Source organism: Colletotrichum chrysophilum, assembly GCF_026319265.1.
Source record: "Colletotrichum chrysophilum strain AFK26 chromosome Unknown scaffold_66, whole genome shotgun sequence".
Taxonomy (NCBI): domain Eukaryota; kingdom Fungi; phylum Ascomycota; class Sordariomycetes; order Glomerellales; family Glomerellaceae; genus Colletotrichum; species Colletotrichum chrysophilum.
In genome coordinates, this window is record NW_026517353.1 from 68,381 (window position 1) to 95,800 (window position 27,420).

The following is a 27,420-nucleotide window of genomic DNA, read 5'->3' on the forward strand; positions in this document are numbered from 1 at the left end:
GGGTGCAAAAAAGCAAACAAGTTTGACAGCTTTCGGCCACCTGATTCGCCAGACCCTCCCATCTGACGAACTCCTGGGGGAAAAGACGGCGCACGGCGGCGGCGGGGTGGGGTGGTCTCATCCCATCTTCGGGCTTTGCGCCGCCGTGCTAGTCTCCGCCAGAAAGGTCCGAAACACCCCCTACCACCGAACGGCCTACTGACAGCCAGCCCGACCGATCATCAACGACGCTAACAACCCTCGCTCTTGTCTCTGCGCCAGCACTCCCAAGCCGGTCTTGTCGGTCTTGGAAACTTGACAGGCGCCCTAGAGCCTGTTTATAATCTTTCTGGCAGCACGCCACAGCAAAGGGACCGCAACTCAGCAGCACCCAAGGAACCGGGAGAGGGGAAAAACAACAGACACACGGCCTGCGATCTGACGTGTTGGCTTCGTCTCAGTACGCCAGAGGCCCGAGAGCTTTTTGCTCCTGCATTTCGTTCCTTCTTTTCCTTCTTCCCTCTCTCCCCCCCCCCTCCTCCCAAGGAAAAGCCCAACCCAAACGCCGCCATGGTCGCCGGACATCACATGGGGGGAGGGGAGGCAAACACTCTATCAAAAGGCATGTGCCCCCCCGTCATCTTCCGCAGGCTGGATGGAGAAAGGAAGAAGGGAGGGTCGAAGCTGGTTCTTCCTGGATTCCTGGTTGTTTCCCACCCGACCTACACCACACATCCACCACCACTCCACTACTCCGGCCGGCCCTTAGCATGACTTCGCCTCCAGTCTCGTCTTTATAGTAAACAAATACCCAGACAGTACGAAGACTATTACTCAGATACCCACCTCATCTCGGCGCTTCCCACAGCAGCAGCCCATCCTTCTCCCTGGGCACCGAGTAAATGTCGCTGCCCTTCCCAACCAACCGGTTCGGGCCCAGCTTCACGCTGGGCCCCTCGGCCACCGCCTCGACAGAAGCCACCCGCACGCCCGAGGCCACCTCCTTCCCCACAGGCAGCTCCTCCAACGACGGGCCCGCGTTCCCGAACAACATCCTCCAGCAGTCAGGCCTCACGCCCGGCCAGGTCATCGGCATATCCGTCGGCGCGACCGCGGGGCTCGTCTTCTTCGTCGTCGCTCTCGGGTGGTTCTGGAACTGGAGGCGCGAGAGGCAGCTCAGGAAGCGCGACGTCGCGCTCGTTACCGCGATGCACAACGCCGACCCGGAGAAGCCCGAGGGCACGATGGGTGCGGCGCAGAGTGCGGGTGCTGGCGAGATGCTGGAGATGCCTGCGCCGAGGGGGCTGCATGAGATGCCGGAGACGCAGCAGGGCCCGGCGATTGAGTTGCCTGCGCCGGTGGAGAGGTCGGAGTTGCCGGGATAATGTGATGGACGACGACCAGAGAAGGGAATGAACGTAGGGGAAAAAGAGAGCAGGTCCTGACGACTGGCACATACGAACCGCCACAACGATACCCTCGCTAAGCAATACTTGTCGCTTTAGCACACATTTTTATGGACGCAACGGTGAGCAGTTGGACTCTGTCGTCGCCGGGAGGCGGGGTTATGTGAAATGGTGAGAGGATGTGGTGACGTGCCCGTGAGCAAAAGTATGGAATCGGGCTGGGCAGATTTAATATCAAGAATATTCGGAGGAAAGGTGGCGACAGTCGCTGATTCATATCCCACGACGGCATGGCATCTGAAGCGATAAGGACCGCTTAGATTCGTAGATAGAGCAACGAAAAAAGACTCTACTATTTCAGGACACAAAACCTTCACGATCCTTAAGAGACGGTCACTGTGCTCCCACTCCGTGCATCAGTGAGAAATGCCAAAACTGTCACGCCATGAGGCGGATGATCCGGCCCGGTAGATCCAGACCTACGGATTTGAATTTGGCGCAATGTTAGCGCTAGAATGGTTCTTTGTATACACGGCTAGAAATGCCATTTCCTCGAGCTTTGGTCAACTCCCCTCGTTTTCCCAGCGGAGGGGATGCTCTCAGCTTCCTCCAGACCACCCATGAAACTCCCCCCAATTGCCATGTTAAAGTACACACATACGGATACACACACAAACACACCGAGCTCGATACTGTCCCGCCCGTGCAGACGGACGGACGCATGTTGAGCCGTCAAAGAGCCATCACGTCATGTCCGCGCTTGCAGCTCGACGAAAGTCCGCGCGGGCTCGCCCCCCGGGGCTCGGGAGGGGAAAGAAGAAAAGAAATATCGTCCCCATCACCCAAGCTCCCACTCTGTCATGGGCTGATAGTACTGGATGAAGTGACGGATCTAGACCTTAGGGCCACCCTTTTCGAGACCGTCTTGTTCGTCATACTAGGACTGATCCTCGCCGTAGGTCGACGGGGCTATGCTAAGGTCCACGTCGAGCTCCTTGAGGAAGAGGTCGTCGAGGGTGCTGCCGTCGCGGGCGTAGACCCAGGCGCCGGCGGCGGTACCCTCCTTCTCGTTCTGGGAGTCGCCGACGACGACCCAGTCGTAGCGCTTGGGGCCGGAGATGGGGGAGGAGAGCCAGATCTGCTTGTTGGGGGGCTGCTTGTTGATTACGTAGGTTCCTGCGCCGGGGAAGGTGACGTTAAGAACGCCGGCCTGGATTTTGGATGGTGGGTCAGCGTCTTGTTTGTGGATAAATGTCATGAATGGAAGCCCGGGCCAGTTTGAGGTTTCCATTTTGGGGTAACGTGAAGGGATTTGGGGAAAGGTTTTCTGCGCAAGAAAGGTGGATGTTTGCAACGTACCGCGTACTCAACGTCGACACCCTCGCGGGCGTCCTGCAGCTCCTCGAGCTTGGTGAGGACGGTCTCGAGGTAGGTGTCGGCGAGCTCGTGGTAGTCGGCGTCAGAGAGCTCAACGACGCTCGTCTTGACCTCCTCCTTGGGTGTCTCAGGGACCTTGGGGTCATCCGTGTCGGGCATGATGCCGCGGGTCGCGACGGCGGAGGTGGTGAAGAGCTTGCGGGCCGGAACCACAAGGCCGGCGGTGGCAGCCGGTTTTGTGGCGTTGAGGAGGGCGGCAGAGGAGCGGCGCGGGAGGACGGAGGTGGTGGAGGTGCGGAGGGAGCGGGATGCCGCCCGGGAGAGCTTGGCGATGCTGCTGCGGGCCATTGTTGCGCGGTCTGTGGAAGACAATGAGCGATATCGCAAGACTCGTGGGTTGAGTGACGAATTGAGTCGGCGTTGATGTTATATTGAAGATCGAGAGTTGTTTCGATGCGAACGGAGGGAAGCGATGAAAGAGGTAGCTGCCGTTTGCTTCCCCACGTCACTGCAGCTTGACGACTGCAGCTTCGGTAAAGCGGTTGAGGGGAGGCGCGAGCTTGGGACGGCAACTGGTCCGAGCGCTCCACCGGATTACATCAGAAAGTCATGTGCCAGGCACCGCGGCGCACCTCCGATTTTTGGGTGGCAGTTTCTGGAGCGCAGGGAACTCGAAGCAGCGAGCGGCTGGCAACGGCCACCCCACCAAGAGACTCAACCTCGAAGCTGTCGACAAGCACCCGCGGCACAACAACGGTGGTAGCAGCAGCAACACCTCAACATCGTAGAGACGGGATGCGCAGGCAGGACAGGTTACAATGATCAACGCATTTCTGGTCTTCAACGGCCAGGGTCAGCCTCGCCTGACCAAGTTCTACACACAGCTGGTATGCGATGTCGGCACCCTGAGGCAGGCGGTCGTCATGCAGCTTTACCCAGTGCTAACACAGTCACAGGAAACGAGCATGCAACAGCGCCTGATTTCCGAAATCTTCACCCTCGTATCGAATCGTCCCGCCGGCTCCTGCAACTTCCTCCCCCTCCCGCCCCTACTCGCTGCATCAGGCACCTCCCACTCCTCCTCCGAAGAGCAGAACGACGTGCCCTCCCTTGTCACATACCGCAACTACGCGACGCTCTACTTCATCGTCATCTCGACGTCCACCGAGTCCCCACTCGCCCTCATCGACCTGATACAAGTCTACGTCGAGGCGCTGGACAAGCTGTTCGAGAACGTGTGCGAGCTGGACCTGATCTTCAACTTTGAATCGCTGCACGCGACGCTGGGCGAAATGATCAACGGAGGAGTCGTCATCGAGACAAATCTGGACAGGATAGTGGCGGGCGTCAGGGCGCAGGGTACGGTGGCCAAGCGGCCTGTCAACGAGGGTCGCAGTGCGGGTATTGGCGGCGGCTTGGGTATGGGAGGCAACTTTGTCTGGCACGGAAGGTAGGAGTGGCCAGGTCTTCATGAGAGGAACGTAATACCATTATTGTTTTGCGGAGGATGATGTTGTACATGGGCCCCTTTGCGTGCCGGGTATTCAAAACGCCGTGAACTCCTTCCGATGCATGCGACCTAGATATCTGCCTTATTTGGGGGATTCGGCGGACCCGGGTTCGGGTGCGTCTCTGCGACGCTCGTATCGTTTTTCGGCGTCGATGGTGCCGAACAGGTTGCGGAAGTGCTTCCGGATCTATGGCAGGTTAGCATGGCCTGGATGCCGAGTTGTAGGACATCACTCACCTCCTCAGAAGGGCGGTACTGCTTGCCCCAAAACTCGAACTCTGAAAACAAGAACGTCCAGCCCAGGAAACCTGCTGCTCGTCAGCCACAAATGTCGGGAACGCCTCTATGCTCTGCACCAACCTGTCACGGTCACCAGCTGAATAAGCTTGATAGCCTTGTCCCATCTTGGCCGCGCATAAACCAATGCCAGGCGGCGCTTGTACTTCTTCTCAAACCGGAGCTGTGCTTGAGGCGAGAGGCCTGTGAAATCGGGAGGCCAGACTTTTTTCGCGCGGTACGGGTTGGTGAAGACGTCGAACTTGCGGCCGGCCGATTCGGCGGTGCGCCGCAGTAACGTGGGAAGCATATTCAATGTTCTTTCACGGGGAATCGACGGCGAAAGCGGCTCAATGGCTGGAGTTGCGCATCCGGGTATCTGAAAGACTTGGAGATCTCGGTGGTGCGGCGGCTGGATCTGCGACTGGGGAAGCTCTGCAATGAACCGAGCCACATGCGCCACACTTCGAGGCTTTCACTAGCCACATCTACAGTGACTCCCGACCGTCGGGGGGTTCGGTACGTACCTTTTACTCTTTGAGGGGACCGTTGAAACGAGACAGTGCTCCAACAGTGACTGGCCAGTGACTAGTGGCCCGATGGTACCCCGCCATTACCGCACCGGCGCCAGCAAGCAGCGAGACCCCCTCCAAAGTCGAATCGCGGGGCACACTCAGCCTCGAAAAAAACATCGGAGCTGCGACGAAATCTGTGTGTGGCCGGTTGTGACTCAAGATCCTGCGATCGAACAGCAACCTCCCGTTCCGAACAGACTTACGCCGCAACGAGAGTGACTCCCTCCGCCTCGACGAGCAGAGTCACACTCGGTCCTTAAAACAAGCGATTGGATCGACCGGGTTCGTCCCTGTGTCTCCCCTCTCTCGATAAGTCAAATCGTCAGCCGCAACCATGGCGAACGAAGCAGCCAAGGCCCTCGAGGCCCTCCAGGTCTCCAAGACCAAGGAGCTCAAGGGAACCGAGAAGCGCGACTTCCTCATCTCCCTCGAGAAGAAGTACCAGCAGAAGTGGGCTGAGGAGAAGATCTTCGAGGTCGATGCCCCCTCCACCAAGGAGGTGCCCCTGCACTCCGTTTCCGCCGAGGAGCTGCGCAAGCAACAGCCCAAGTGGTATGGCGCATCGAGATAGATATGTGACGTGGGGGATTGTTGTTGACGAGGATACAGGATGGGATGCATGGCCTTCCCCTACATGAACGGCCGTCTCCACGCCGGTCACTTGTTCTCCGTGTCCAAGGTTGAGTTCAGCGCCGGTGTAAGAGAACCCCCAAAATATTAACGATTGATGGAATGGAAGCTGAGTAGATATCTAGGTCGCCCGAATGCAAGGAAAGCGCGCCCTGTTCCCCATGGGATGGCACGCGACCGGCATGCCCATCAAGGCCGTCGCCGATAAGCTGAAGAACGAGGTCGAGTGGTTCGGCCGCGACTTTGAGGGATACAAGGAGGAGGAGGAGGTCCTCGTCGACGACAAGCCCGCCGACGCCAAGGCGACCCGCGAGGACATCACCAAGTTCTCGACCAAGAAGAGCAAGGCGAATGCCAAGACCGTCAAGGCCAAGTACCAGTTCCAGATCATGGAGGCCATGGGCATTCCCAGGCAAGAGATTCACCTCTTCGCCGATGCTTCCTACTGGTTGACCTTCTTCCCTCCTCTTGCCCAGGAGGATCTTACCAGCCTTGGTTTCAGAATCGGTTCGTTCTGATGTTGTCTAAGTGCTGGTGCATTACTAACAGCCACAGATTGGCGCAGATCGTTCATCACCACCGAGGCCAACCCCTACTTCGACGCTTTTGTCCGTTGGCAGATGATCCGCCTCAAGGAGCTCAACAAGATCAAGTTCGGCAAGAGATACACCATTTACTCCATCAAGGACGGCCAGCCCTGCATGGACCACGACCGTGCCGAGGGTGAGGGTGTCGGTCCTCAGGAGTACACCGGCCTCAAGATGAAGGTCCTCGAGTGGGCTCCCAAGGCCGCGGAGGCCCTGAAGTCTAAGCTACCCGCCGACGCCAACGTTTTCCTCATCCCCGCCACTCTGCGTCCCGAGACCATGTACGGCCAGAACGCCGTGTTTGTTTCCCCCAAGATCACCTACGGTGTCTTCAAGGCTTCCGAGAAGGACTACTACGTTATGACTCTGCGTGCTGCCCGCAACATGGCCTACCAGGGTCTCTTCCTCCAGGAGGGCGTTGTCGACCAGACGGCCGATATCGATGGATCTGCCATGATCGGTACACGTGTCCATGCTCCCTTCTCTATTCACGAGGCCGGTGTCCGCGTCCTTCCCATGGACTCCATTCTGCCGACCAAGGGTACTGGTGTCGTCACCTCTGTTCCCTCAGACTCTCCCGCCGATTGGGTTATGACCATGGACCTCCGCAAGAAGGCCGCTTACTACGGCATTGAGCAGGAGTGGGCCGAGCTTGAAATCATCCCCATCATTGACACCCCCTCTGGTGACATGATCGCCAAGACTCTCGTCGAGCAGCTCAAGATCGCTTCCCCTAAGGACACCGTCCAGCTCGACAAGGCCAAGGAGACGGCGTACTCTGAGGGCTACTACAAGGGTAAGATGAAGATTGGCGAGTTCAAGGGCGAGTCCGTCGAGGCTGCCAAGCCCAAGGTCCGCCAGTCCCTCATCGACCAGGGTCTTGCCTTTGCCTACTCCGAGCCCGAGCGCAAAGTCGTGAGTCGCTCTGCCGATGACTGTATCGTTTCCCTGATGGACCAGTGGTACCTCGACTACGGAGAAGAGTCCTGGAAGAAGACTGCTCTTGACTGGGTCGAGAACACCGACGGCAAGGGTCTCAACACTTTCAGCCACGAGACCAAGAACGCCTTCCAGGGTGTCCTCAACTGGCTGAACCAGTGGGCGTGCGCGAGATCGTACGGTCTCGGCTCCAAGCTGCCTTGGGATCCTCAGTTCCTTGTCGAGTCTCTGAGTGACAGTACCATCTACATGGCGTACTACACCATCGCTCCTTACCTGCACAAGGACATCTTTGGCAGAGAGAAGGGCACTGGTGACATCTCCGCTGAGCAGATGATTGACGAGGTCTGGGATTACGTCTTCTGTCGCCGCGAGCTCGACGACAAGCTCCTTTCCGAGTGCAAGATCTCCAAGGACACTCTTGAGAGTATGCGCCGCTCGTTCGAGTACTTTTATCCCCTCGATCTCCGTTCTTCCGGAAAGGACCTGATCGGCAACCACTTGACCTTCTTCCTGTACATCCATCTCGCCATCTTCACCCCCGAGTACTGGCCCAGAGGTATCCGTACCAACGGCCACTTGATGCTGAACGGTGAGAAGATGAGCAAGTCTACCGGCAACTTCCTTACCATGCAGGATGTCGCCCGCAAGTTCGGTGCCGACGCTGCTCGTATCGGTCTTGCTGACGCCGGTGACACCAACGGTGACAGCAACTTTGAGGAGGACGTTGCCAACCAGGCCATTCTGCGTCTCTACACCCTGAGAGAGTGGTGCGACGATGTCGTCAAGAACAAGAGTGAGCTCCGCACTGGCGAGTTCAACTTCTTTGACAAGGTGTTCAACAACGAGATGAACGTCATCGCCAAGGAGGCCATCCAGCAGTACACCGACACTTCCTACAAGCTGGCCCTTAAGGCCTCCTTCTACGAGTAGGTTTCACGTCAATGACACACGATGCGAGCTAACACTACACAGCTTCAACAACGCCCTGTCCTTCTACCGCGAGAGCTGTTCGTCGATCAAGATGCACCACGACCTGGTCATCCGCTTCATCGAGCTCCAGTGTCTCCTCATCGCCGTCGTCGCGCCCCACTGGGCCGAGTCCGTGTGGGTCGAGATCCTCGGCAAGCCGACGTCCATCCAGCAGGCGACCTTCCCCGAGATTCCCGAGACGGACGCTGCCCTCACCGCGGCGCGTAAGTACATCTCCGTCACGGCGTCCAACGTCAACTCGGCCGAGTCTCTGCAGCTCAAGAAGAAGGCCAAGGGCAAGGAGACGTCGTTCGACCCCAAGAAGCCCAAGAAGCTCACCGTCTTCATGAGCGAGAGTTTCCCGCAGTGGCAGCAGGCCTACATTGACCTGCTCAAGGAGATGTGGAACCCCGAGACCAACTCGGTGGACGACAAGGCGCTCAACGGCAAGATTGCCAAGATGGGCGAGATGAAGAAGGCGATGCCGTTCGTGCAGGGCCTCAAGAGGCGTCTGCAGGCGGGCGAGCCGGCCAACGCGGTGCTCGAGCGCAAGCTCGCGTTCGACGAGAAGGCGGTGCTGGTGGACATGGTGGACGGCCTGAAGCGCAGCGCGAACCTCGTCGAGGTGTCGATCGTGGCGGTCGAGGAGGGCAGCAAGAAGGGCACGGATCTGATTTCCGGGGCGACGGTGGAGAACCTGCCGCCCAACGCCGAGGGAGCGGTTCCCGGCGCGCCCAACTTCTTGTTTGCGAATGTGGAGTCGTCATAAACGGGGGTTAGAATGTGTGGATGCCGAGGATGAAAGGACCAAAAAAAGAAGATACAAGATGAGTTAGATATCAATGTCCATGTGCTTTATCGTTATCTTGCTTTTGCTTTTTGCAATGCGTGTTTTGATGTGAGGCCAGAGATGTGCTTAGATCCGGACTTGGTGCTGTTTGGACCAATGTTTCTGATGGCTTTCTAGAAGGCCTGCCCTTTGCATGGTGTTTCTGTCTCTGGATTGATCTATCCTAGTTGCATTCACTCGCTCAACTCTGATGATACAAGGAGACGACAAGATTCATCGGCCTAAGCTGGGCTGGACACGGGTCACCCAGGCGGTCTCGGTTCCTTGCGAGAGAGGGCACTAGCGAGCAAGGCGGGAAGGGAAACGGCAGCTTGGCCCACGGAGGGAACCTGCTAGACAAGCTCCCGCTGCATCGGCATCGCGACCTGAGAGCAAGGCTCAGGTGCAGCTGCCAAAATCAGGGAATGCGGTGCGTCCTTTTCTTCTGCCCGCTCCGTGAAGCTGAGAGCCGGCCCCATCATCGTCACCGCATGGGCTAGCTCGCCTTGCCGGGCCTGCCAAACGGGCCTGACGTGACGACGATGTCCAGCGGTGTCTGCGGCTCTCATTCGTGGGGTTGTCTGGAAAAATGATGTGGCTTGCAGGCCGGGGTTGTGCAGCTGTTGTACGGAGACGTCGGGATGAAGAGGTGGCTGGTGTGTCGTTCTCGCGGGTTCATTGGATGGAGTTCGTTGAAGCGTGGCTGGGGTGCTGCTGGCAGCGGCGGTGACAGGGGAAGGGCAGAGCAACAAAACCTGGTTGGGATCCTTGCAAAAGATGGGCGGGACACGGCGCCCCTGTACCCTGCCACCCTCTTTTTTGTTTCCGTCACCGCGCTCGTGGCCAGTCAGGTTCAGGTCCCAGGAACCTGTGAAGTCAATTCGGGCATGATGTGATGCATGGGAAGAAGGTGAGGTGTCTGTGGGAGGGAGAGAAAGGGAAATGCCATGGCATTGGGCCTGAGGGGATGGGCCAGTTAGCGAACGGGCTGAGAGCCGATGCAGCCGCCCTCCAAGGCCTTTCGATCCTGGCAGAGTGTTGTTTTCTTTGCTGTTTACACTACCGGTGCACTTCGCTGGCAGGTCTTCTCGTCCGGGTATGACGCAACAGAGCACGACATCGGGTATCGCCAACTTTTTTTCTGGTGTCCGGAGCGCTGTGCCTGGTCGCTTGCGCGGCGCGACCATCGAATCTTAGCAGCAAAGGAAACAAGCAATCTGGGTTTCTGTGAGGGAGGGGATTTTCCCATTCGTTTGCTCATTCATGATTTGCCGTGTCACACACAAACCCCTCAATCTACCCTGGGCCCGAGATGACGAGATGAATGCTGAATAGTTTCGAGGTTTGCGGTGCGAGGACGGGATTTCGGCAGGGTGGGAGAGTGTTGGCAGGCGTCACTACTTCGATCTGCTGATTTGCGCTTGAGGTGAGGTTCATCCCCATGCCTCTCCGTCCGGGCTTGGCTTCCTGGCTTTCAAATGGCAGAGTTTCTCGGTGTTCGTCAGAACTCTGTCACCCAGAATTAAGCTGATGTGCATCGTGGTTCTGCCAATGAGATGGGATGGCAGCTACATGAAACGTTCGGATGGGAGAAGCGCAAAAAAAAAAGAGGTGGTGGGCGTCCATCACTTCTCGATTTTGTTCATACCGAACTTTGTCTTCTGCGGTTCCTGTTCGCTGGGTGCAAGTTTGAAGCAATCCCCATCCCACCCCATCCCCAGCCATCGGGTAAATCCCGCCCCCATCACGACCACCACTTCACATCCTAGCCATCTCGCGTCGACCTCTTTCGAGGTTGTGCAAACTTTCGACGTAGGTAGCCCACCGGGTCGACCAGCAGGGGTGTTATGGTAAGGCGGGCTCAAGGCAAAACAGGGTTCCTGGTTCGTCGGGGCCGGGGGGGAGGGGAGGTCGCTGGCCTTGCAACCCGCGGTCCAGAACCAGGAACCCAGGCGGTAGACATCACCGAGTCTTGCCTTGCTCGTCGTCGAAACGACCGTTGGAAAAAACAACCTGCTTCCTGCATGCACGGGGAACGGCTGCCCCCTTCCCCTCCCTCCCCCCACACCTGGAAGACAGAGCCCAACCCTTCTCTTTACGGATACCCATGATGTGTGGTGCCGGACGGATACCTGTTCGCCTTGCTGCGGCCAACCAAAGACCACCCAGCTGGCAGAGTTCCACCCCGTCAGTCCCAAAGATGATGTCGTGCAAGCCTGGGGAGGAGGAGAGGTGGGAGGGGGGAAACGCGCAGAAATCGCCATTCTTGGCATCGCTGCTGTCACCGACTCGCACAATGCGCAAACATACGTAGTCGTCGTACGGGGGGTGGTCTCTACTCTCTTTCTCTGCTCTCGCTCGTCACACCATCTGAGAAGTCTTGGTGTTTGTGTGATTCTTGCTAGTATATATCCATCCCCATCCCGTCGTGATCATTCCATCCTCTCTTATGCCTCATCCCCAACAACAACAACATCAACAACCTAGCTCTTCATAAGCCCACCAGTCGCTTCCTCTCCACCTCACCACACTCCCACCAACCCCCAAAACAACAAACAGCCAAAATGCGCTCCGCCTCCATCCTCGCCGCCGCCGCCGCCACTCTGGCCGCCGCTCAGGACATCACCTCCATCGTCCTCACCAACGGCGTCACCACCACAATCACCCTCCCCGTCTTCCCGGAGCCCACCCCCTCCGTGACCGTCACCGCCACCGTCCCCGAGACGACCCTGACCGTCACCCCGGGCGCCTCCTCCTCCGCGGCCGACGCCACCCCGGAGCCGAGCACCACCGTCACCGTCTCCGCCGGCACCTCCACCGTCGAGAGCGGCGTCACCACCACCACCATCGCCGTGCCCCCCGTCCCCTTCCCCTCCGTCTCGTCCGTCTCCGACCCCGTCGTGACGCTGCCTACATTCACCGCCCCCATCAACAGTGAGTTTATTTCAGCCTTCCGTGCATTGTAGTGGAAGACGGAAGACTAACAAGTAAACAGCCACCCTTGCCACCTCCACCGCCACCCAGACTTACTACACCTCCGCCCCCAACGCGACCACCTCCGGCCCCGTCACGGTCCCCACCGCCGCCGCCGACAAGGTCGCGCTCAAGGGCTCCGCCGCCGGCCTCCTCGCCTTTGGTGTCGCCGGTCTCTTCCTGCTGTAAGCGGGCCAGGGAGCAAAGCAAACTGCATAATGGGTTTTCACGGGTTTCACGCTTCTAATGACGAGCGCAAAAATGTGTATGATGAATTTTTAAGGGAAGGGACACACGGCGTTGGAACCTTTAATCATTTCTTGCATATGAATATTATGAAGGGGAGCGGTTTGATGAGGATTAATGAATGAGGGGTTTGGGGTTAATTGTGGTAATTAATAGAATACCTGTTCAAAGGACTTTTGAGACTATCATATTCTGCAATCATGGTGTTGATGCGTTGACAATCTTGCCTGGCTTTGGGATAATGCATCCTCAATGGCTAGCTGGCAAACACAAAACAATTGATAACTAGTATTGCTCCCGCCAATCGAACCATCTCAAACTGGGTTCGGCTCAGACTATGCCCGCGCAAGTCTAGAGCGCAGGTTTGAGCCAGGCATCCTCGTCGCCGGGCACTGATCTTACGATCTCCTCCGAGGCCTCAGATCAGACTTCAGGAATATTCGTTCTCTCACAGCAGCCGCGGTCGAGTGCGTGTTTCCCAAGTGCGACCATCTCATTACGGCGTAATCTCCCCGCCAACGAATCGAAGACGGGCTCAGCGTACGGAGAGTAACCCACGTGCGCCGTTCCACCCCGACCTTGTGCCACCGAACGGGTGTATCGTCCGATCAGGGCTTGCGGAGGCTGTACGGGAGCGTGCCGGTGTCATTTAGCCTGGCGGCCTCCCTTTTGCGGCATTCAGTGTGCGTTGTTGTCCCAGAGGACGGCGTGCTGTGGGTGCACGTCGCAGCCGTGGGCAGACGACGCCGGCTACCGTATGTGTGGTCTGTATCTCCATATAACCCCTTTTTCCTGTGCTTCCAGCGGAATAACCCAGCGGTTTAACACCCTTCAGGACGGAATGAACCATGTCGGTTCATACCTTAGGCGGCGACGGGGATCTGGGCGGAAGCCTCCTCGAGGGCCGGCTCGGGATCGTCTTCGGGGTCCTTCGGAAGGTCGTCCTGCTCTCCTGTTAGTCTCGACAATTTCCCCGCCTCCCGCGGTTGTCGCGTGATGCGGTATCCTACCTTGTCAAAGATGACGCGGATCATGAGGCTGCAGCTGGGGCACACGGCAATGTCCTCGTCGTCGCGCAGGTCGGCCAGCGCAATCTGGAACTTGTCGCCACACGGGCAGGGGTAGTGATAGATTTGCATGTCCTCGTCAAAGGTCATGTCCTCGATTTCGATCTCGTCGTAGATGGAAATGTTGTCGTCGGCCATGGTGTCGGTGTTGTTTGGCTGTATGGCAGTTGCGGATTGTAGGGGTGTGTGTCATTCGAAGTTGGTGATGGAGTCAGTCAGTTAGGTACGCTTTGCGCTGGGCAGTTGAGGGGAACCAAAAAAAAAAAGTCATCGGAGGTGTTTGCCCCGCGGTGTGGCTGAACACTGTTATCCAGCAGCACCGCCACGTGTTGTTGCCGCTGACATAAGCCCAGTTCCCTCTTCCCCAGGCACCAAATCACATGCAACCGGCATCCGATTCACATGGGAAGTTGGGGACGGGCCACAGCAGCATTTTCCGGGGTTCGCCAATCACAACGCCGGCTTTGCTGGAGCGGGCCCCTTTCGCACCAAAGGTGTCCGCTGCAACTCCGGGGCCGAGGGACAGAGAAGCCACTGAAGGAAGCCAACCCCAGCCGGTTCCACTGCTGGACAAAGACGCGCGCAAAGGAAACACCCGAACCGAGTCGTGGGGGAACCTAACCTGGAAGTCTACTGGGTCTTGCTGCCACTGTCTGTAGGGCCGCTAGGTACCTACCTTCAACGCTGCTACCGGCCAGCGCCTCGTCGTCCGAAGAGAGCCGTGTGACCAGCCATGCTCCTTCGGCCGCCATTGTCAATAACGTCCTCCTTTTGCTGCTGACAGCGAACCCGTTTCTTTCAAATCTACACCTCCGAATTTCCTACCCACGATAACCCTGGACGACGGGCCGTTCAATCGACATCACCGCCGAATGCGCTGACCTCTCCAATTCCCCAGTCGCTGCCGGTGACGTAGCCGAGTAGCCGTTCGCCGTTTGCCGTCGCTCTCCCTCCACCAGTCCGCGACCAAAACACCCGATCCGAACCACGATAATCGCCTCTCCGGACCTCCCTCCCACGATCACAAACACCAGCTCCCCATCCCGGGGGCCCCCCTCGCCCAGCCATGGCCGCCCAATCCAAAGTCTCCCTCCTCCTGCCGTCCGGCGACCGCAGCGTCCGCAACATCATCGCCCAGCTCACCCAGCTCTACCTCTCCAACCGCACGCGCATCTCCCGCGCCGTCTGGATCACCCTCTTCGTCGCCCTCGCGAACCGCATCCGCCATGCAATCTCCGAACAGAAGGCCGCCTCCGTCCGCGACGCCGCCGCCCGCGAGTCCCGCGCCACCCTCGCCGCCCCCTCCGACGAGGACGTGACCAAGAAGCGCAGAAAGGTCGAGCTCAACCGCGAGTTCTTCCGCTCGCTGCTGCGCCTGCTCAAGATTGTCATACCCGGCTGGAGGAGCAAGGAGGCCCGCCTGCTCATCAGCCACTCCTTCTTCCTCGTCGTGAGGACGTTGATCAGTCTCAAGGTCGCGGCGATGGACGGTGCGATTGTCAAGAGTTTGGTCAAGGGTAACGGCCGGGAGTTCCTGATGCGCATCGTGTGGTGGATGCTGATTGCCATCCCGGCGACGTTTACAAACTCAATGGTATGCCATCAATTCTATGCCCGGCGATGGAGGCAGTCTACTGACCAACGCAGTTGTCCTACCACCAAGCAGAGCTGTCGCTCAAGTACCGCACACGGTTAACACAGCACATTCACGACAAGTATCTCTCCAAATTGACCTTTTACGGTATCTCCGCTCTCGACGACAGGATAAACAATCCCGACCAACTCATCGCGGTCGACGTCGCGAAGTTCTCCAATAGCTTGGCCGAGTTGTACAGTAATTTGGCAAAGCCTATCCTGGATATGGTACAAGACATCCACATCTTGTTGTCGACTCTGATCCCCAGTACTGACTGACCTCCAGACCATCTACACCCACTCCCTCTCCCGCAGCGTTGGTGGAGAAGGCGTTGTCTCAATGGCTCTCCTCGTCCAGCTCTCCGCCAACGTCATGCGCGCCCTCACGCCCCCCTTTGGCAAGTACGTCGCCGACGAAGCCCGTCTCGAGGGCGAGTTCCGCTTCCAGCACTCCCGCCTCATCGACCACTCCGAAGAAGTCGCCCTGTATCACGGCCACGAGGCCGAAAAGGACACTCTTGACAAGGGCTACTTCACCCTCATCAAGCACGTCAACTACATCCTGCGACGCCGCTTCTACCACGGCTTCATGGAGGACTTCGTCATCAAGTACTTCTGGGGTGCCCTCGGCCTGCTGCTCTGCTCCGTCCCGGTTTTCGTCAAGATGCCCGGCCACATCTCAATGAACATGGGTGACCGCACCGAGAGCTTCGTCACCAACCGTCGCATGCTGCTCTCCGCGTCAGACGCCTTTGGCCGTATTATGTTTTCCTACCGCGAGATCATGGAGTTGGCCGGCTACACTTCCCGCGTCGACTCCCTCCTCGAGGTTATGAACGACATCCGCGCCGGCCGCTTCGAGAAGAAACTCGTCTCGAGCTCCGGCACCGACGACAACGAGGCCATCCTCAAGGGCCGTGGCACCGTCGTCGAGAGCAAGGACATTGAGTTCATCAACGTGTAAGTTATCCAGCTCCTTTCCCCGATTCTCATCACTAACTCCTCTAGCCCAATCATCTCTCCCAACGGAGACGTCCTTGTCAGAGCCCTCTCCTTCTCCCTCAAGCAAGGCGACCATCTCCTCGTCTTCGGCCCCAACGGCTGCGGCAAGTCTTCCCTTTTCCGCATTCTCGGCGGCCTCTGGCCTGTCTACGGCGGCACCGTCTACAAGCCCCCTTTCTCCGACATCTTCTACATCCCCCAACGACCTTACCTGTCCCGCGGCTCCCTCCGCCAGCAGATCACCTACCCGGACTCCCTCCGCCAAATGCGCGCCAAGGGTGTTACCGACGCCGACCTCATGTCCATCCTCTCCATCCTCGGCCTCGAGCACCTTCCCGAGCTCTACGATTCGGGTTGGGACGCCGAGGCCGAGTGGCGCGACGTACTGTCTGGCGGCCTCCAACAGCGTGTCGCCATGGCCCGTCTCTTCTACCACCGCCCCCGCTACGCCATCCTCGACGAGTGTACCTCCTCCGTCACCCTCGAGACCGAGAAGGTCATGTACGACAATGCCAAGGCCCTGGGCATCACCCTCATGACCGTCAGCCATCGCCGTAGTCTGTGGAAGTACCACTCCCGCATCCTGCAGTTCGACGGACAGGGCAACTATGTCTTCACAAAGCTCGACGCCGACAGGCGGCTGAAGCTCGAGGACGAGAAAGAGGACCTCGAGGTGTTGTTGCGACAGGTGCCTGAAATTGAGAGGCGCATTGCCGAGCTGACGGCCGCGTAGACGCGTAGGATAGATACATATTTGAAGGCGATTTAAACACGATGTTGGAAATCAAATACGAGAGGCGGCATCACTGTCGGCGCGAACGGTGTCAGGTCGGGTCGGATGGGAATCAATTTTTGCTGGGGATTCATGTACCACCGGTTTTGCAATTTACGTACATATGAAGAATAAGATCTACCTCTACTACTACGCAGGGCACTTGCGCTCAACAAAACTTGCCGTTTTGACACTGTCGATGTTCACTAGAAGTTGCTCATATTGCATGAAGATGATGATGCTGCCCTTGGTGCTGCGTCTTGAGGCATTGTATCATATTGTTATAGAAGCCCGTGATACCGACCGGCCAGTCGACAGTTCTTGATACACGGTGGATTAATACATACCTAAATAAGACAGTTTTCAGAACATAACTTTGCAAAAAGCCACGACAATGATGACCGACGGTTGAGGTCCACGAATCTGAGCGCCATGTAGCGAGACAATCGCAGGAATCAGAGAACGTGGAGCAGTTTGACTATGAACATGGGATAATTATAGATAACAGCAATGCATGGTAGACCAACAACAATGGCCACGTGCCAAGAGTTGGCTGGAGGTATCGAGGTCTAGCTATCGTCGTGTGTGGACTTGGCGCATCCTGCGGACACCGAGTCTCTGTGTACCCAACAGGAGTTCTGCTGCCTAAGGCAAGGAGAACCAGCTTCCGTCCAGTCTGGATATTTCTGTCGCCACACTTATACACCAAAGAGCCCGCAGCCCCGGAGATGAAATGAAGCAGCATTGTCTAGGGCACGTACACCCAGATGATATGTTCTCGCCCCGGTACCACGCGCGGGTGAGAATAGGAGACCTACGCAAAGCTGATCACGTTTGGTCAAGTTTTATTACAAGCGGATATGTGCAGCCGACCAGAGGTTTGCTTAAGTTTACTATGAGAGATGGGACTTTTGCCGAACTGCTTTCCCCCCAGACATATAGAAATACAAGTTGTCGCACAATAGCATTGTCCAGCCCTGGCCATAGTAGTGCCGGGATATGATTCCTTCCGGCATTCCAGCCTAGGGCTTACTGTCGAGAGCTGAGGGCTGAGAGCCAAGATCTGGACTGGCTACGCTGTAGCACTCCAGACATAATATCAGGTAGCCAAGGTAGCCAGTAGCAAGGTATTCTTATGCATTGCAGTCTCATTAAGGCCTATTTCAAGGTCTCGATTTAGGTCATGAATCTCTGAATGTAGACCTCTAGTCATGTGGCCAGTTCATTCGAGCATCATTCACGGCAATGAGTAAAGTTCCAAGAATGGATTCGAAAGAAACAAAGTTGCACATGCCATGTTGATCCCGCGCTACGTCTTAACATCCGTAGGAATAAAAATTAGACTTGTTCCTGCCACCCTGACTACCAACGTTCTTCCGCTTCTATTACTGCGCTATCGTGGCGGAGCGGTTTACAGCTGCTCCGCCACACGCCAGCGCCGTTCATCTGGTCAGACGCGGTCAGCACTCTCTCTTCCAAAGCTGCGTCTTGCGCGGCAAACGACCAATCACAGCGGTTGACGTTTTCTTCTGGGCGAGAACATGGCGTTGAGAAGGAATTAGTGCAAGTTGGAACCCCCGGATTATTGGCCATCCGGCGGGGTGTTTCGGCAGTGCGACTATGTAAATGGCACTTTTCGGGGACTGCGGGTATTGGTGCTGCTGACAATTACAGGCTAATACACGCAAAGCTGGAGAAGCATGGCTGATTCCTCAAGTGTGTACCGGAAGGACGTGATGCGGTGGAACAGGATCATTCCGGTGGGCTGTACAACAGGACTTGGGATATTGGCAAAACTGACCATAGCAAAGTATAGTTGAGATGCTGTATATAATTGAACAAGAAGCCCTCGAGATGAACTTTCTCTTCTCTCATCACACAGAAAACACAACACCCAATTCCAATATCCCAACTTTTCCTTTCATCTTTCCTATCTCATTTCCTTATTTCCTTAAGTCTCTATCCAAATCTCCAAACCAACCAAACAAAACCCGCAAACATGTTCTCCATCAAGACCCTCACCACCATCCTCCTGGCCTCCGCCGCCGCCGTCTCCGCCGCGCCCACCACCACCACCGGCAGCACCAAAGCCACCCGCACCACCCACCTCACCGGCGTAACCCACTCCGTCGTCGCCGGCCTCGGCGGCCTGCGCTTCGACCCGGACAACGTCGTGGCGGAAATCGGCGACGTCGTCGAGTGGCACTTCCTCCCGCGCAACCACACCGTCGCGCAGTCGAGCTTCGGCAACCCGTGCCAGCCGCTCGCCGACGGCAGCGGCTTCTTCCCGGGCTTCGAGTTCTTCACGCCCGAGGGCCAGGCCCCGGACGTGTTCCAGATTGTGGTGGAGGACAAGAAGCCCATCTGGTACTACTGCGCGCAGCCCGCCATGACGCACTGCAACGCGGGCATGGTCGGCGTGGTGAACCAGAACTTTGACAACCAGGACTTCTCGCTGGCGAAGCACAAGGAGCTCGCGGCCAAGGCGACGCTGGTGATTCCGCCGGTTAAGCATGTTGGCAAGGTTATTCCTAACCCCAACCCCCTTGGCGGCTTCTAAGCCCTCAGGTGATGGGGCACTCCAAGAGAGGGGTTTTCATGCTTCGCGGTGGTGATATATGCATGGCGAGGGATAGGGTTGAATTGCATTTGGTGGTATTGCGTCTTGGTCTGTGGGATTTATGTCTTACTTTGCTCTTTTACTTTGGATTTTGTTTGGGTAGATGATCACTCACTTCTGGTATATAGTAAACAAACTGTTGTCTTTGAAACCGAGTTCAACTGTCATGACAAGACTATGCTTAATTATTCGAACCAACAGGTACGACTTTCTAGTTGAGACATCGTATGCCCTTGATTAATCCTTGGTCAAAACATCAAGGATGCTCGTTTTTCTCGTTGGCGGTTCTTAGTACCATGACCACAGAGCTCACCGGCCCAGCTGAGCGCGTGGAAGACAATCAAGGTCCGCAGCATCGGAGTTGCCAAAATGATGGCTCTACTGAAGGGTACGGGATAGCAGCCGAAGTGATTCTGAATAAGAACGAATTGAATATTGATTGTGGCGGTTATCGAACACCATGATTGTGCTCTCTTGACGAAGCCAATGATTGCATATCAGCTGTAAACAAACTACAAGGATGATAAAAACCTATGTTAGCCTGCCTGTCGTTTCAAAATCCCAGATCAATCACCATATCTAAGCTCATTCACCCGACCGAACAAAAGAACTTCGTGTCATGGCTCGTCTTCCCTGTTGCATGCCAACCATGCTCGTACTGCCCTGGACCTAAGTAGCCTGCAATCATTGTCGGCAGGGTCAGTTGCCCAAGCATATTGTCGAAAATTATTGAGCTCGTAAACGAAGCCGTCAAAATCATTCACCTCGATGAGATCTTTGATATCAATCATCAAGTTCTGTGGCAAAATGCAGTCGAGCTCCTTCTCTGCAGACCACGTATCATGAACCAGTGTTAGCAGTGTCTCTATATGAACATTAAAGTGTGAGGGCAGTTAGCGCGGTAGTATCTTCTTACCTGAGAACATGCCAGTGATGGCTGAAAACAGGACCCGACTAACTTTTTTGATTGGCGATAAGGCCAGTATCATCAGGGCGAAAGGTAAAGCAAATTTCTCGCCTAAGCAGGATTGCGCCATGACGACAGCCCCGCGGCCTACAGTCCGCTCGTTTCTTCGGAAGCATCTTGTGGGCAATTCGTCGTTAAAGTGCTCCCGACGTATTTCGACAACTCTTGACGCTAGGGCAGCCCAATGTCTTTTCTCTATGAAGTAAGGACAGAACCGAAAAAGGCCGTGGTCGATCAATTTCTGGAGAGAAGTTTGGCTGCAATTTCCCTTCACCGAAAATTGTCCCTGGGATAGGTATTCGCCGGAGTAGAAGTCGGTCTCCGTCCTTGTTTGATATAATGCCTCAAAATCGGAAGTCCATGAACTACTGGTGTCACGGAAGAATTCCATGGCATCTCTGTCTCGAATAAAAGTTCCTCGAGGAAACTTTGTGGTATCGATCATGAGGACAAAGATTTTCGACAAGTCGTTCTCGTTTTTCGAAACAGGTCGGGTGCTGTGCTTGTAGAGGCCTAGTTGAATAGCGAACAGCAGCGAGCTCGTCCATGATACCAGATTACTGTCGCAATCCCTCATCTTGAACCATTTCAAATGATCGTAGAGTTCCATGATGCCGAATCTGAATCTACCGCTAAAGAGATCCTTCTCGCAACTCGACGTGTGATGACTCCAGTAGCTTGATGAGACGACCGATGTCGATGTGATCCCGCGCGAGTTGGCGTCATAAACACGAAATAGGTATCGTGGCGTGCGGGAAAAACCGACAGAGAGCCGTCGACTCCATCCAGGCTTTGTCGTCTTGAAAACCGTGGGGCGCGGTTCCATCTTCTTGGACTTAACTGAACAGTTCGGCACGTTAAACTAAGCGTAGAGGTGACGGTGTTGTCGGACTGTTTGTCCTCAAACCTGAAACTCGAGGAAAACACGAGGCCAAATGTCCAAGCTTCTGCATCTAGGAAACGGCAACGTGCATCATCCAGGCACTGCCATTGACAGGGTTGATGCCCTCGTGTTCCGAAGGCGTGGCTCAATCACCAACGAGGTGACACAGAGAACAATCATACACATAATGTTTGGACCCCCTAGGACACTAGGTACGGCAGTTAGTTGAAATAATTGCATCACTATCACACCTAGATCAGCTGAATAGCACGTCTAAGTCGTCTATGCCGAAGGTTTTGCAGTTACCATATAATATTACCATGCGAGTTGGGACTTCTCAAAGCTTACTGGTTCTGCTAGGTATCCTGAGCATTCAGAATTTGCATTGACTAATGTAAGCACTGGTAATAATGTTCATTTGTAAAAGGTCGACTCAATTTTCACACTGAAGGCAGCCTCAACACGTCACATGTCGTCTTCAAGTCGCATGCAGTCTCACGGTGTCTCCTTTGTCCATCATACCACAGACTTCTTCCAATGGGAGCTTCTTAATCATCTTTGCGACTCCATCCTCATACGTCCTCCTCGTCTTGTGACTCTTGAGTCGTGGTTTAGCCTGTAGAAACCATTCATTCACAGCCCGCTGGAAATGTGTTTCCAGAGATTTTGTGCGAATGTGATTTCTGATAACTACTTCAGCGTATGTATGAAATTCTTTCAGTTCATATGTACTATGCTGAGGACCAATAGATGGATCTCGAAGTGCCCATGGGGCTTCTATCGGAGACAAACAAGGTAAGTAAGTATCATAATATGGTTTGGAAAAAAGAGATCTTCTCGCAATGAGAGAATTATGCTCACGTACCTGGGTAGAGTTTCAGAAATGCATCTACACTGTCGTCTTCAAAGCCTGAAAAACGTGACAGGGACAACAGCATGACCGCAAAAGCAGGCGCCAGATTACGGTTAGCTCCATGAGAACCGAAACAGGCTTCCGCGATGGCAATGAAGGTGCGAGCATGTTCTAGTGATGCCCATGCTTGGTGCTCAACTCTGAGCGAATCCACCTCTTCCCGCAAGCTCAAGACGCGCTTGGCCAAGCGCGACCAGTGTACACTATCCCCAAGATACGGGCACACGGATTCGTTGAAGAGTCCTGTGTCGATGAGCTTTTTCAGGGATGTCACACCCGAGGCTCTGCTGACGTTGATACAGCCCTGACTGAGGTATTCGCCAAAAGAAAAGGTACGACCCCATTGGCCCGTCCGCAATAGGTATAGCTGTCTCAACTGAAAGTTTTTGTTGCGGAGGCAGTACATTACCTCAAGATCTCGTATGAATGTCCCCTTGGGGAACAGTGCAGTATCGATTATGATGATGTGGACATTGCGTGCAGAACGCCCCTTGCTTCGCTTTCTGTGTCTGTATAAGGCATACTGCAGAGTGAATAAGAGGGAGCTTGACCAAGAAACAAGATTGTCTCCGTCTTGTTGCGATTTATTCCAGTTCAGGTGTCGATTCAAGATAATCGCGGCCTCTTTGGTGGTCTGGTCGAGCATGTTGTGGCGACAGTCGAGGCTACCCAGGTCGGCGAGACGAGAGGAAACATAATCTGCGTTTGTAGTGCCGGAGGAAGCCTCATCGTACACTCGGAAGAGATAGCGCGGGGTCTGGTCGAATGAGGGTTTCAGCCTTTCTCCCCAGGCTTCGTGATTGGGCCCGGGGGCGAAGTTGAGGATTTCCCCTACACCGGGTCGCCACGGCGGCATGATAGAACGGGCTTGATGATCAAACCTTTGAGGCGGGATAGAATGTGCGGCAAAAGGTGTGCCGATCAGTCTTCTTGAAGCAATTGAATGTCAGGAGAGATGCCTAGACATCTCAAAGGATGATGAGGTTGGGCGCGCCTAGTCTGTCCTCAAATCTGCGGAAAAAGAAACGTTAAGGAGAATTGGAACGCCGACGGGCGTCCCTTGCTTGTCGCTGAGTTCGGCGGGGTAAGAGAATGACAGCGAACACAATCGAAACGAGAACGCTTTTTGACCAATGCTCCAACCCGAAACTCAGAAGATGTAGATGGATTTGTGCTTTGGATGGAGGCTTGGGCGGATTTGGAGCCAGAGTCTGACAAACCGCCTTTGCGGCCTACACGGAAGTCAGGGACGAAACGGCAAGGACGTGCTTGCTGCAGGGTAAATCCTGGCCGTTCGGGCTCCAATTACTCGCTCAACTCCAAGGCCAACGTCTTTTCATCGACGCCTAAGACAATAATAAGATAGCTTACCGCCGATCTTTCAATCGCCAAATAGTATCTCATTCGTGTGAAAACCCCCACTGTTGGACTATCATCGCTCTCAGCGACTGGTTCACCCGTACTGTTGTCTGCAATCACTCCATTTCGCAACCACGATTGAGAAATCAGAGCCATAATGAGGCAGGCGCAAGAAGGGTTCTCAAATTAAGTATGATGAGGCTCGCGCTATGGCATTACGGAGTGACAATACTTATACCGGCATATGGCTAATATGCGCCCTTTCTCTCCTGCCACTTCGGCTGAGGCGCCGCTTCAACCTTTCCAAAGCTTGTGGCACTAACCATGCCCACCTCCCACTTCAGTCCCTCAACCTTGGCGCCGTCCTTCTCATGGGCCCAAAGTGTGACGCCGAGGTGGTTGGATCCCTGATAGTTGAGAATACCTTCGGGAACAGGGAAGCGCTTCTGAGGACCAATATGGTGCACGAACTTGCCAAACTGATATCCATTGACAAACAGCTGAGCGCGGTAGGCGGTGGTAGTTGTGTTAGCAAAGGTCAGGGAGATCGGAATATCGTATCCTGTAGGAAGGTCAAGGTCAAAGGAAGCCGAGTAGTACGCAACGCCAGCCTTGGAAATGCCCTCAGTGGGGCCCTTGCTGTCCTCCCAAGAGCTTGAAGGGGGCTCAGGCCAGTGGTATCCTTGACGCTCAACGAAAAGTCCACCCTCGTTGAGAGGACCACGCTCTCTGTCAGCATAGTCTTCGCCGCCGAGATTGCCGGTGATCTTCCACTTGATGTCAGACTGCTCGTGGCCGGCGAGGTTGTAATTGAGAATTCCGCGGGGGTTCTTCTGTTGCTCCTCATTGATGACCCAGTTGCCGTTCAGACCCATGTGATCAACAACAACGGTGAAGACGTATTCCTTGTCCTTGGTAAGCTTAGGCAACGTGAAGGTGCTGTTGTAGCCACCAGTGACAGCATTGCCGGGCCAGGAGCCGACGAACTCATCGTTCAGCCACACCGAAGCACCATAGGCGTTTCCACCCTGAGTGGTGAGGTTGAAGACATTCTCTTCGCCGTTGGCAGTGAAGTGCCCTCGGTACAGCAACGAACCAGTATGGTACCCGTAGTCGCCACCGTACAGACTGACTGGAGTTTTGAGCGGGTTCGCCGTGTTGTAGGTTTCCTCCAAGTCGGCGTTGGTCCAAAGATCGTCAGAGTAGTCGGACTTGATCTCTGGAAGCGAGTCAATGTACTTCCAACCCAGCTGGCTGATGCAAGGAAGCTTGATCTCGGGGACTTTGAAGTCAACGCTGGCAGTAACGACGCCTCGGTCGTTTTGCTTGAAGTCCAGTGCCTTGCCATTGAAGTTCAAGGTCTTGAGAGAGGACGGGGCGCCGCCAATGACCTCGATCGGGGTCGTGGCGTTGACGTCTCCAAAGACGTTGAGCGTGTCGCCGTCAACTGCAACGGTTCGGACCAGGTATCCAGCCTTGAGAATGACGTCTGAAGTAGCGTAGTTGCCTTCGGTAGGGGGAACCCAGAAGTTGTAGGCCTCGTTGCGGGCTGAAAGTCTGTCAGCAAAGCTTGCTCGGAGTATGGGGCTTGATGAGTCTCACTCAATAGGTATACGTAAAGGTCCCTGTGGACACGGACAACCTTGCGCTCGTCGGAGACGGCCCAACCAAGAACAGTGTAGCCGTCCTTCTGCTCAATGGTCACATCCGAGCCCTCGATCACATCATCGTCGGTAACATCACCCTGGTCACCCTCGACGGCCAGTTCATGGTGCTCATCAGCCCCACCGTAGACAACCAAAACGGTCTTATCCTCGTACTTCTTCCTGAATTGTTGTTAGTCATGTAGTTCATGCTATTCTTTCCAGATATGGAACCTACCAGGTGAAGACCTCGGCGGAGGAGTACACGATATTCTTGTCGCCAACAGGGTAGTCGCTGACATGAATCTTGGAGTCTCTCCTGGTCAGGTAAAGACTGTCGCTGAGCTGGGGAATCTCAAGCTGGCCGTACTTGACAGTGTCGACCTTCAGCTTGTAAGCCACAGTCTCAAGGGTGTCGTATTGAGTGTGTCTGTTTTCCGTCAGTCCAATGTCAATGACATGGAAGTAGATTTTCAGGAAGTACCTAGCAATGTAGAACTTGGTCGTGTTGGTAGTCGCAGGCGTGACTGTAATGGCATCATTGTTCGTGAACTCGAGGGAGGAATTGAAACGGTCGGCCTCAAGATACGCGGGGGAAACGTGGAAGAAGTTAGCTTGAAGTTTCGACTCGCTGTACTTCTCGCGAGTGAGGAGACGCTCCTCTGTGATTTGCGCGCCGTAGTCGTAAGAGGTGTAGCCATCGGAGTGGCCGAGGTTGCCCCAGTTGGTACCGCCCCAGGTCTACAGCCAGTCAGCTCTGCAACTAAGGTGTTGAAGATACTAGAAAATAACGTACCATGTAGATGTTCATGATGGTGACTCCGACAGCATAGTTATTCTTGTAGAGAACTCGTTCGAACTCGTGGTTCAGCAGACCAGCGCATGATTCGAAACCGGCACCGCCCCAGGGCTGGAAACCACCGCCTTGGAACTGCTTACTGTTAGTGCTTGACCTTTGGTCGCAGAGAATAATCATGTCATACTTCGACAATAGTGTAAGGGCTATCAGGAGCAATCTTGTTGTTCGTCGCGAGCCAGTCTGTGGGCAGGCCGTTCTCAGGCCACACAGTCGGGTTCCAGCAGTCGAAGCCAAGGGGGTAGGCATCGTGACCGTAGATATCGACCTTGGCGGGAGTCGAGGTCGTGATAGCACCAAGCTGCCAGGCCTCATTGTTGACGTACGGTACCACAACACCGGCTGTTTTGAACTGGTTCTCAACGTAATTCCAGTAGTCGTAGTCCGGGAAGGGATAGGGCTCAATCGCTGCGTTGTACTCGTTCTCCATCTGGAATAGGCTGACTGGGCCTCCGTTCGTGATCTGAGCACCGGCAATGATCTTGCCAATCGCGGCGGTGTAGCTGATATCGTCAGCTATCTATGTCGACTCCTCTTTGCTAGTAGACTTACTTGTCGGTAGCCTTAAGGTAGGCCTCGTCGGCTGATCGAAGGACTCCTTGGACTCTTTGCAGCCATCCTGGAAAGCCTCCTCCGGACACCTCGGCATTGATGTATGGTCCCGGTCGCTATTCTGGTCTTAGGAGAATACTTTTGAAGAGAGAGAAAAGAGAGAGAAGACCAGCTTACGGCAAACAGATACAGACCAGCCTTTTGAGCGGCCTCGAAGAGAGGCTCCAAGGCGAAGATACCCTCAGCACGGACTTCACCTGGCCTTGCTTCCAGCAGTCCCCAGTTGACGTAGAACGAGATGGAGTTGTATCCGGCCGCTTTGATCTTCTGGAGGATGTCGAACCAAAGGTGTGGAACTGGCATTCTACATAAGGAATTAGAAACCGAGCTGGAACTCAATTGAAAAAGGAACTGTACCTAAAGGCATGGAACTCGGCGCTGAAGATCATCAGTCTCTCACCATTGATGAAAAGGCTCTTGTCGTCCCATGTCACCTACATCCGAAAGTCAGCCCCATTTTGCCAATTGAGTGATTTGAGGCTTCGGCAAGTGCCAACCGCACCAGTTAGCCGTGGCTTGACTCACAACATCTTGCTGCCTCCCATTGAGGAGGTGCATGTCTCGCGCCACAGCCCTACCACTGACTCCATTGAGCCAGCCCAGGGCCAAAAGCGAAAGGATCTTGACGCGTGAGAGCAACATTGTCAATCAATGCAGCAGTCTCTACACTGATCGCAGCTGGACACTGACGAGTGGGTGAAGGAGATACTGCATTTTTCATAAAGGAGCAGATTTGTTTATTATTACACGGAAATGCGCACATCCGCCTTCTCCACGCGAAGATCGGAATGT

At 55.2% G+C, this 27,420-nt stretch overlaps 10 protein-coding genes across 10 annotated transcripts; 6 read left to right on the plus strand and 4 right to left on the minus strand.

Moving 5' to 3' along the window:
- Window positions 1–881: 881 nt before the first annotated feature.
- On the plus strand, window positions 882–1,364 carry COL26b_007892 (uncharacterized protein; the record flags this gene model as incomplete). Its single annotated transcript, XM_053180671.1, has 1 exon — window positions 882–1,364. One exon carries the CDS (start codon window positions 882–884, stop codon window positions 1,362–1,364), a length of 483 nt encoding a protein of 160 aa, XP_053035350.1.
- Window positions 1,365–2,322: 958 nt separating this feature from the next.
- COL26b_007893 (uncharacterized protein) lies at window positions 2,323–3,110 on the minus strand (the record flags this gene model as incomplete). Its single annotated transcript, XM_053180672.1, has 2 exons — window positions 2,323–2,595; window positions 2,745–3,110. The coding sequence occupies 2 exons, from the start codon at window positions 3,108–3,110 to the stop codon at window positions 2,323–2,325; spliced, it is 639 nt and encodes a 212-aa protein (XP_053035351.1).
- Window positions 3,111–3,580: 470 nt separating this feature from the next.
- Window positions 3,581–4,216, plus strand: COL26b_007894 (uncharacterized protein; the record flags this gene model as incomplete). The annotated part of the gene is made up of 2 exons (XM_053180673.1): window positions 3,581–3,649; window positions 3,719–4,216. The coding sequence occupies 2 exons, from the start codon at window positions 3,581–3,583 to the stop codon at window positions 4,214–4,216; spliced, it is 567 nt and encodes a 188-aa protein (XP_053035352.1).
- A 138-nt stretch (window positions 4,217–4,354) lies between these two features.
- COL26b_007895 (uncharacterized protein) lies at window positions 4,355–4,858 on the minus strand (the record flags this gene model as incomplete). Its single annotated transcript, XM_053180674.1, has 3 exons — window positions 4,355–4,459; window positions 4,510–4,580; window positions 4,633–4,858. 3 exons carry the CDS (start codon window positions 4,856–4,858, stop codon window positions 4,355–4,357), a joined length of 402 nt encoding a protein of 133 aa, XP_053035353.1.
- Window positions 4,859–5,457: 599 nt separating this feature from the next.
- Window positions 5,458–9,020, plus strand: LEU6 (2-isopropylmalate synthase; the record flags this gene model as incomplete). The annotated part of the gene is made up of 5 exons (XM_053180675.1): window positions 5,458–5,675; window positions 5,733–5,820; window positions 5,879–6,260; window positions 6,309–8,208; window positions 8,255–9,020. 5 exons carry the CDS (start codon window positions 5,458–5,460, stop codon window positions 9,018–9,020), a joined length of 3,354 nt encoding a protein of 1,117 aa, XP_053035354.1.
- A 2,624-nt stretch (window positions 9,021–11,644) lies between these two features.
- COL26b_007897 (uncharacterized protein) lies at window positions 11,645–12,242 on the plus strand (the record flags this gene model as incomplete). Its single annotated transcript, XM_053180676.1, has 2 exons — window positions 11,645–12,014; window positions 12,076–12,242. 2 exons carry the CDS (start codon window positions 11,645–11,647, stop codon window positions 12,240–12,242), a joined length of 537 nt encoding a protein of 178 aa, XP_053035355.1.
- Window positions 12,243–13,162: 920 nt separating this feature from the next.
- DPH3 (Diphthamide biosynthesis protein 3) lies at window positions 13,163–13,504 on the minus strand (the record flags this gene model as incomplete). The annotated part of the gene is made up of 2 exons (XM_053180677.1): window positions 13,163–13,243; window positions 13,310–13,504. The coding sequence occupies 2 exons, from the start codon at window positions 13,502–13,504 to the stop codon at window positions 13,163–13,165; spliced, it is 276 nt and encodes a 91-aa protein (XP_053035356.1).
- A 928-nt stretch (window positions 13,505–14,432) lies between these two features.
- On the plus strand, window positions 14,433–16,736 carry COL26b_007899 (uncharacterized protein; the record flags this gene model as incomplete). Its single annotated transcript, XM_053180678.1, has 4 exons — window positions 14,433–14,960; window positions 15,014–15,229; window positions 15,288–15,961; window positions 16,010–16,736. The coding sequence occupies 4 exons, from the start codon at window positions 14,433–14,435 to the stop codon at window positions 16,734–16,736; spliced, it is 2,145 nt and encodes a 714-aa protein (XP_053035357.1).
- A 2,038-nt stretch (window positions 16,737–18,774) lies between these two features.
- COL26b_007900 (uncharacterized protein) lies at window positions 18,775–19,335 on the plus strand (the record flags this gene model as incomplete). The annotated part of the gene is made up of 1 exon (XM_053180679.1): window positions 18,775–19,335. The coding sequence occupies one exon, from the start codon at window positions 18,775–18,777 to the stop codon at window positions 19,333–19,335; it is 561 nt and encodes a 186-aa protein (XP_053035358.1).
- Window positions 19,336–23,765: 4,430 nt separating this feature from the next.
- On the minus strand, window positions 23,766–27,218 carry COL26b_007901 (uncharacterized protein; the record flags this gene model as incomplete). Its single annotated transcript, XM_053180680.1, has 9 exons — window positions 23,766–25,066; window positions 25,120–25,343; window positions 25,399–25,901; window positions 25,957–26,091; window positions 26,144–26,519; window positions 26,569–26,684; window positions 26,746–26,932; window positions 26,986–27,062; window positions 27,207–27,218. 9 exons carry the CDS (start codon window positions 27,216–27,218, stop codon window positions 23,766–23,768), a joined length of 2,931 nt encoding a protein of 976 aa, XP_053035359.1.
- Window positions 27,219–27,420: the final 202 nt, after the last annotated feature.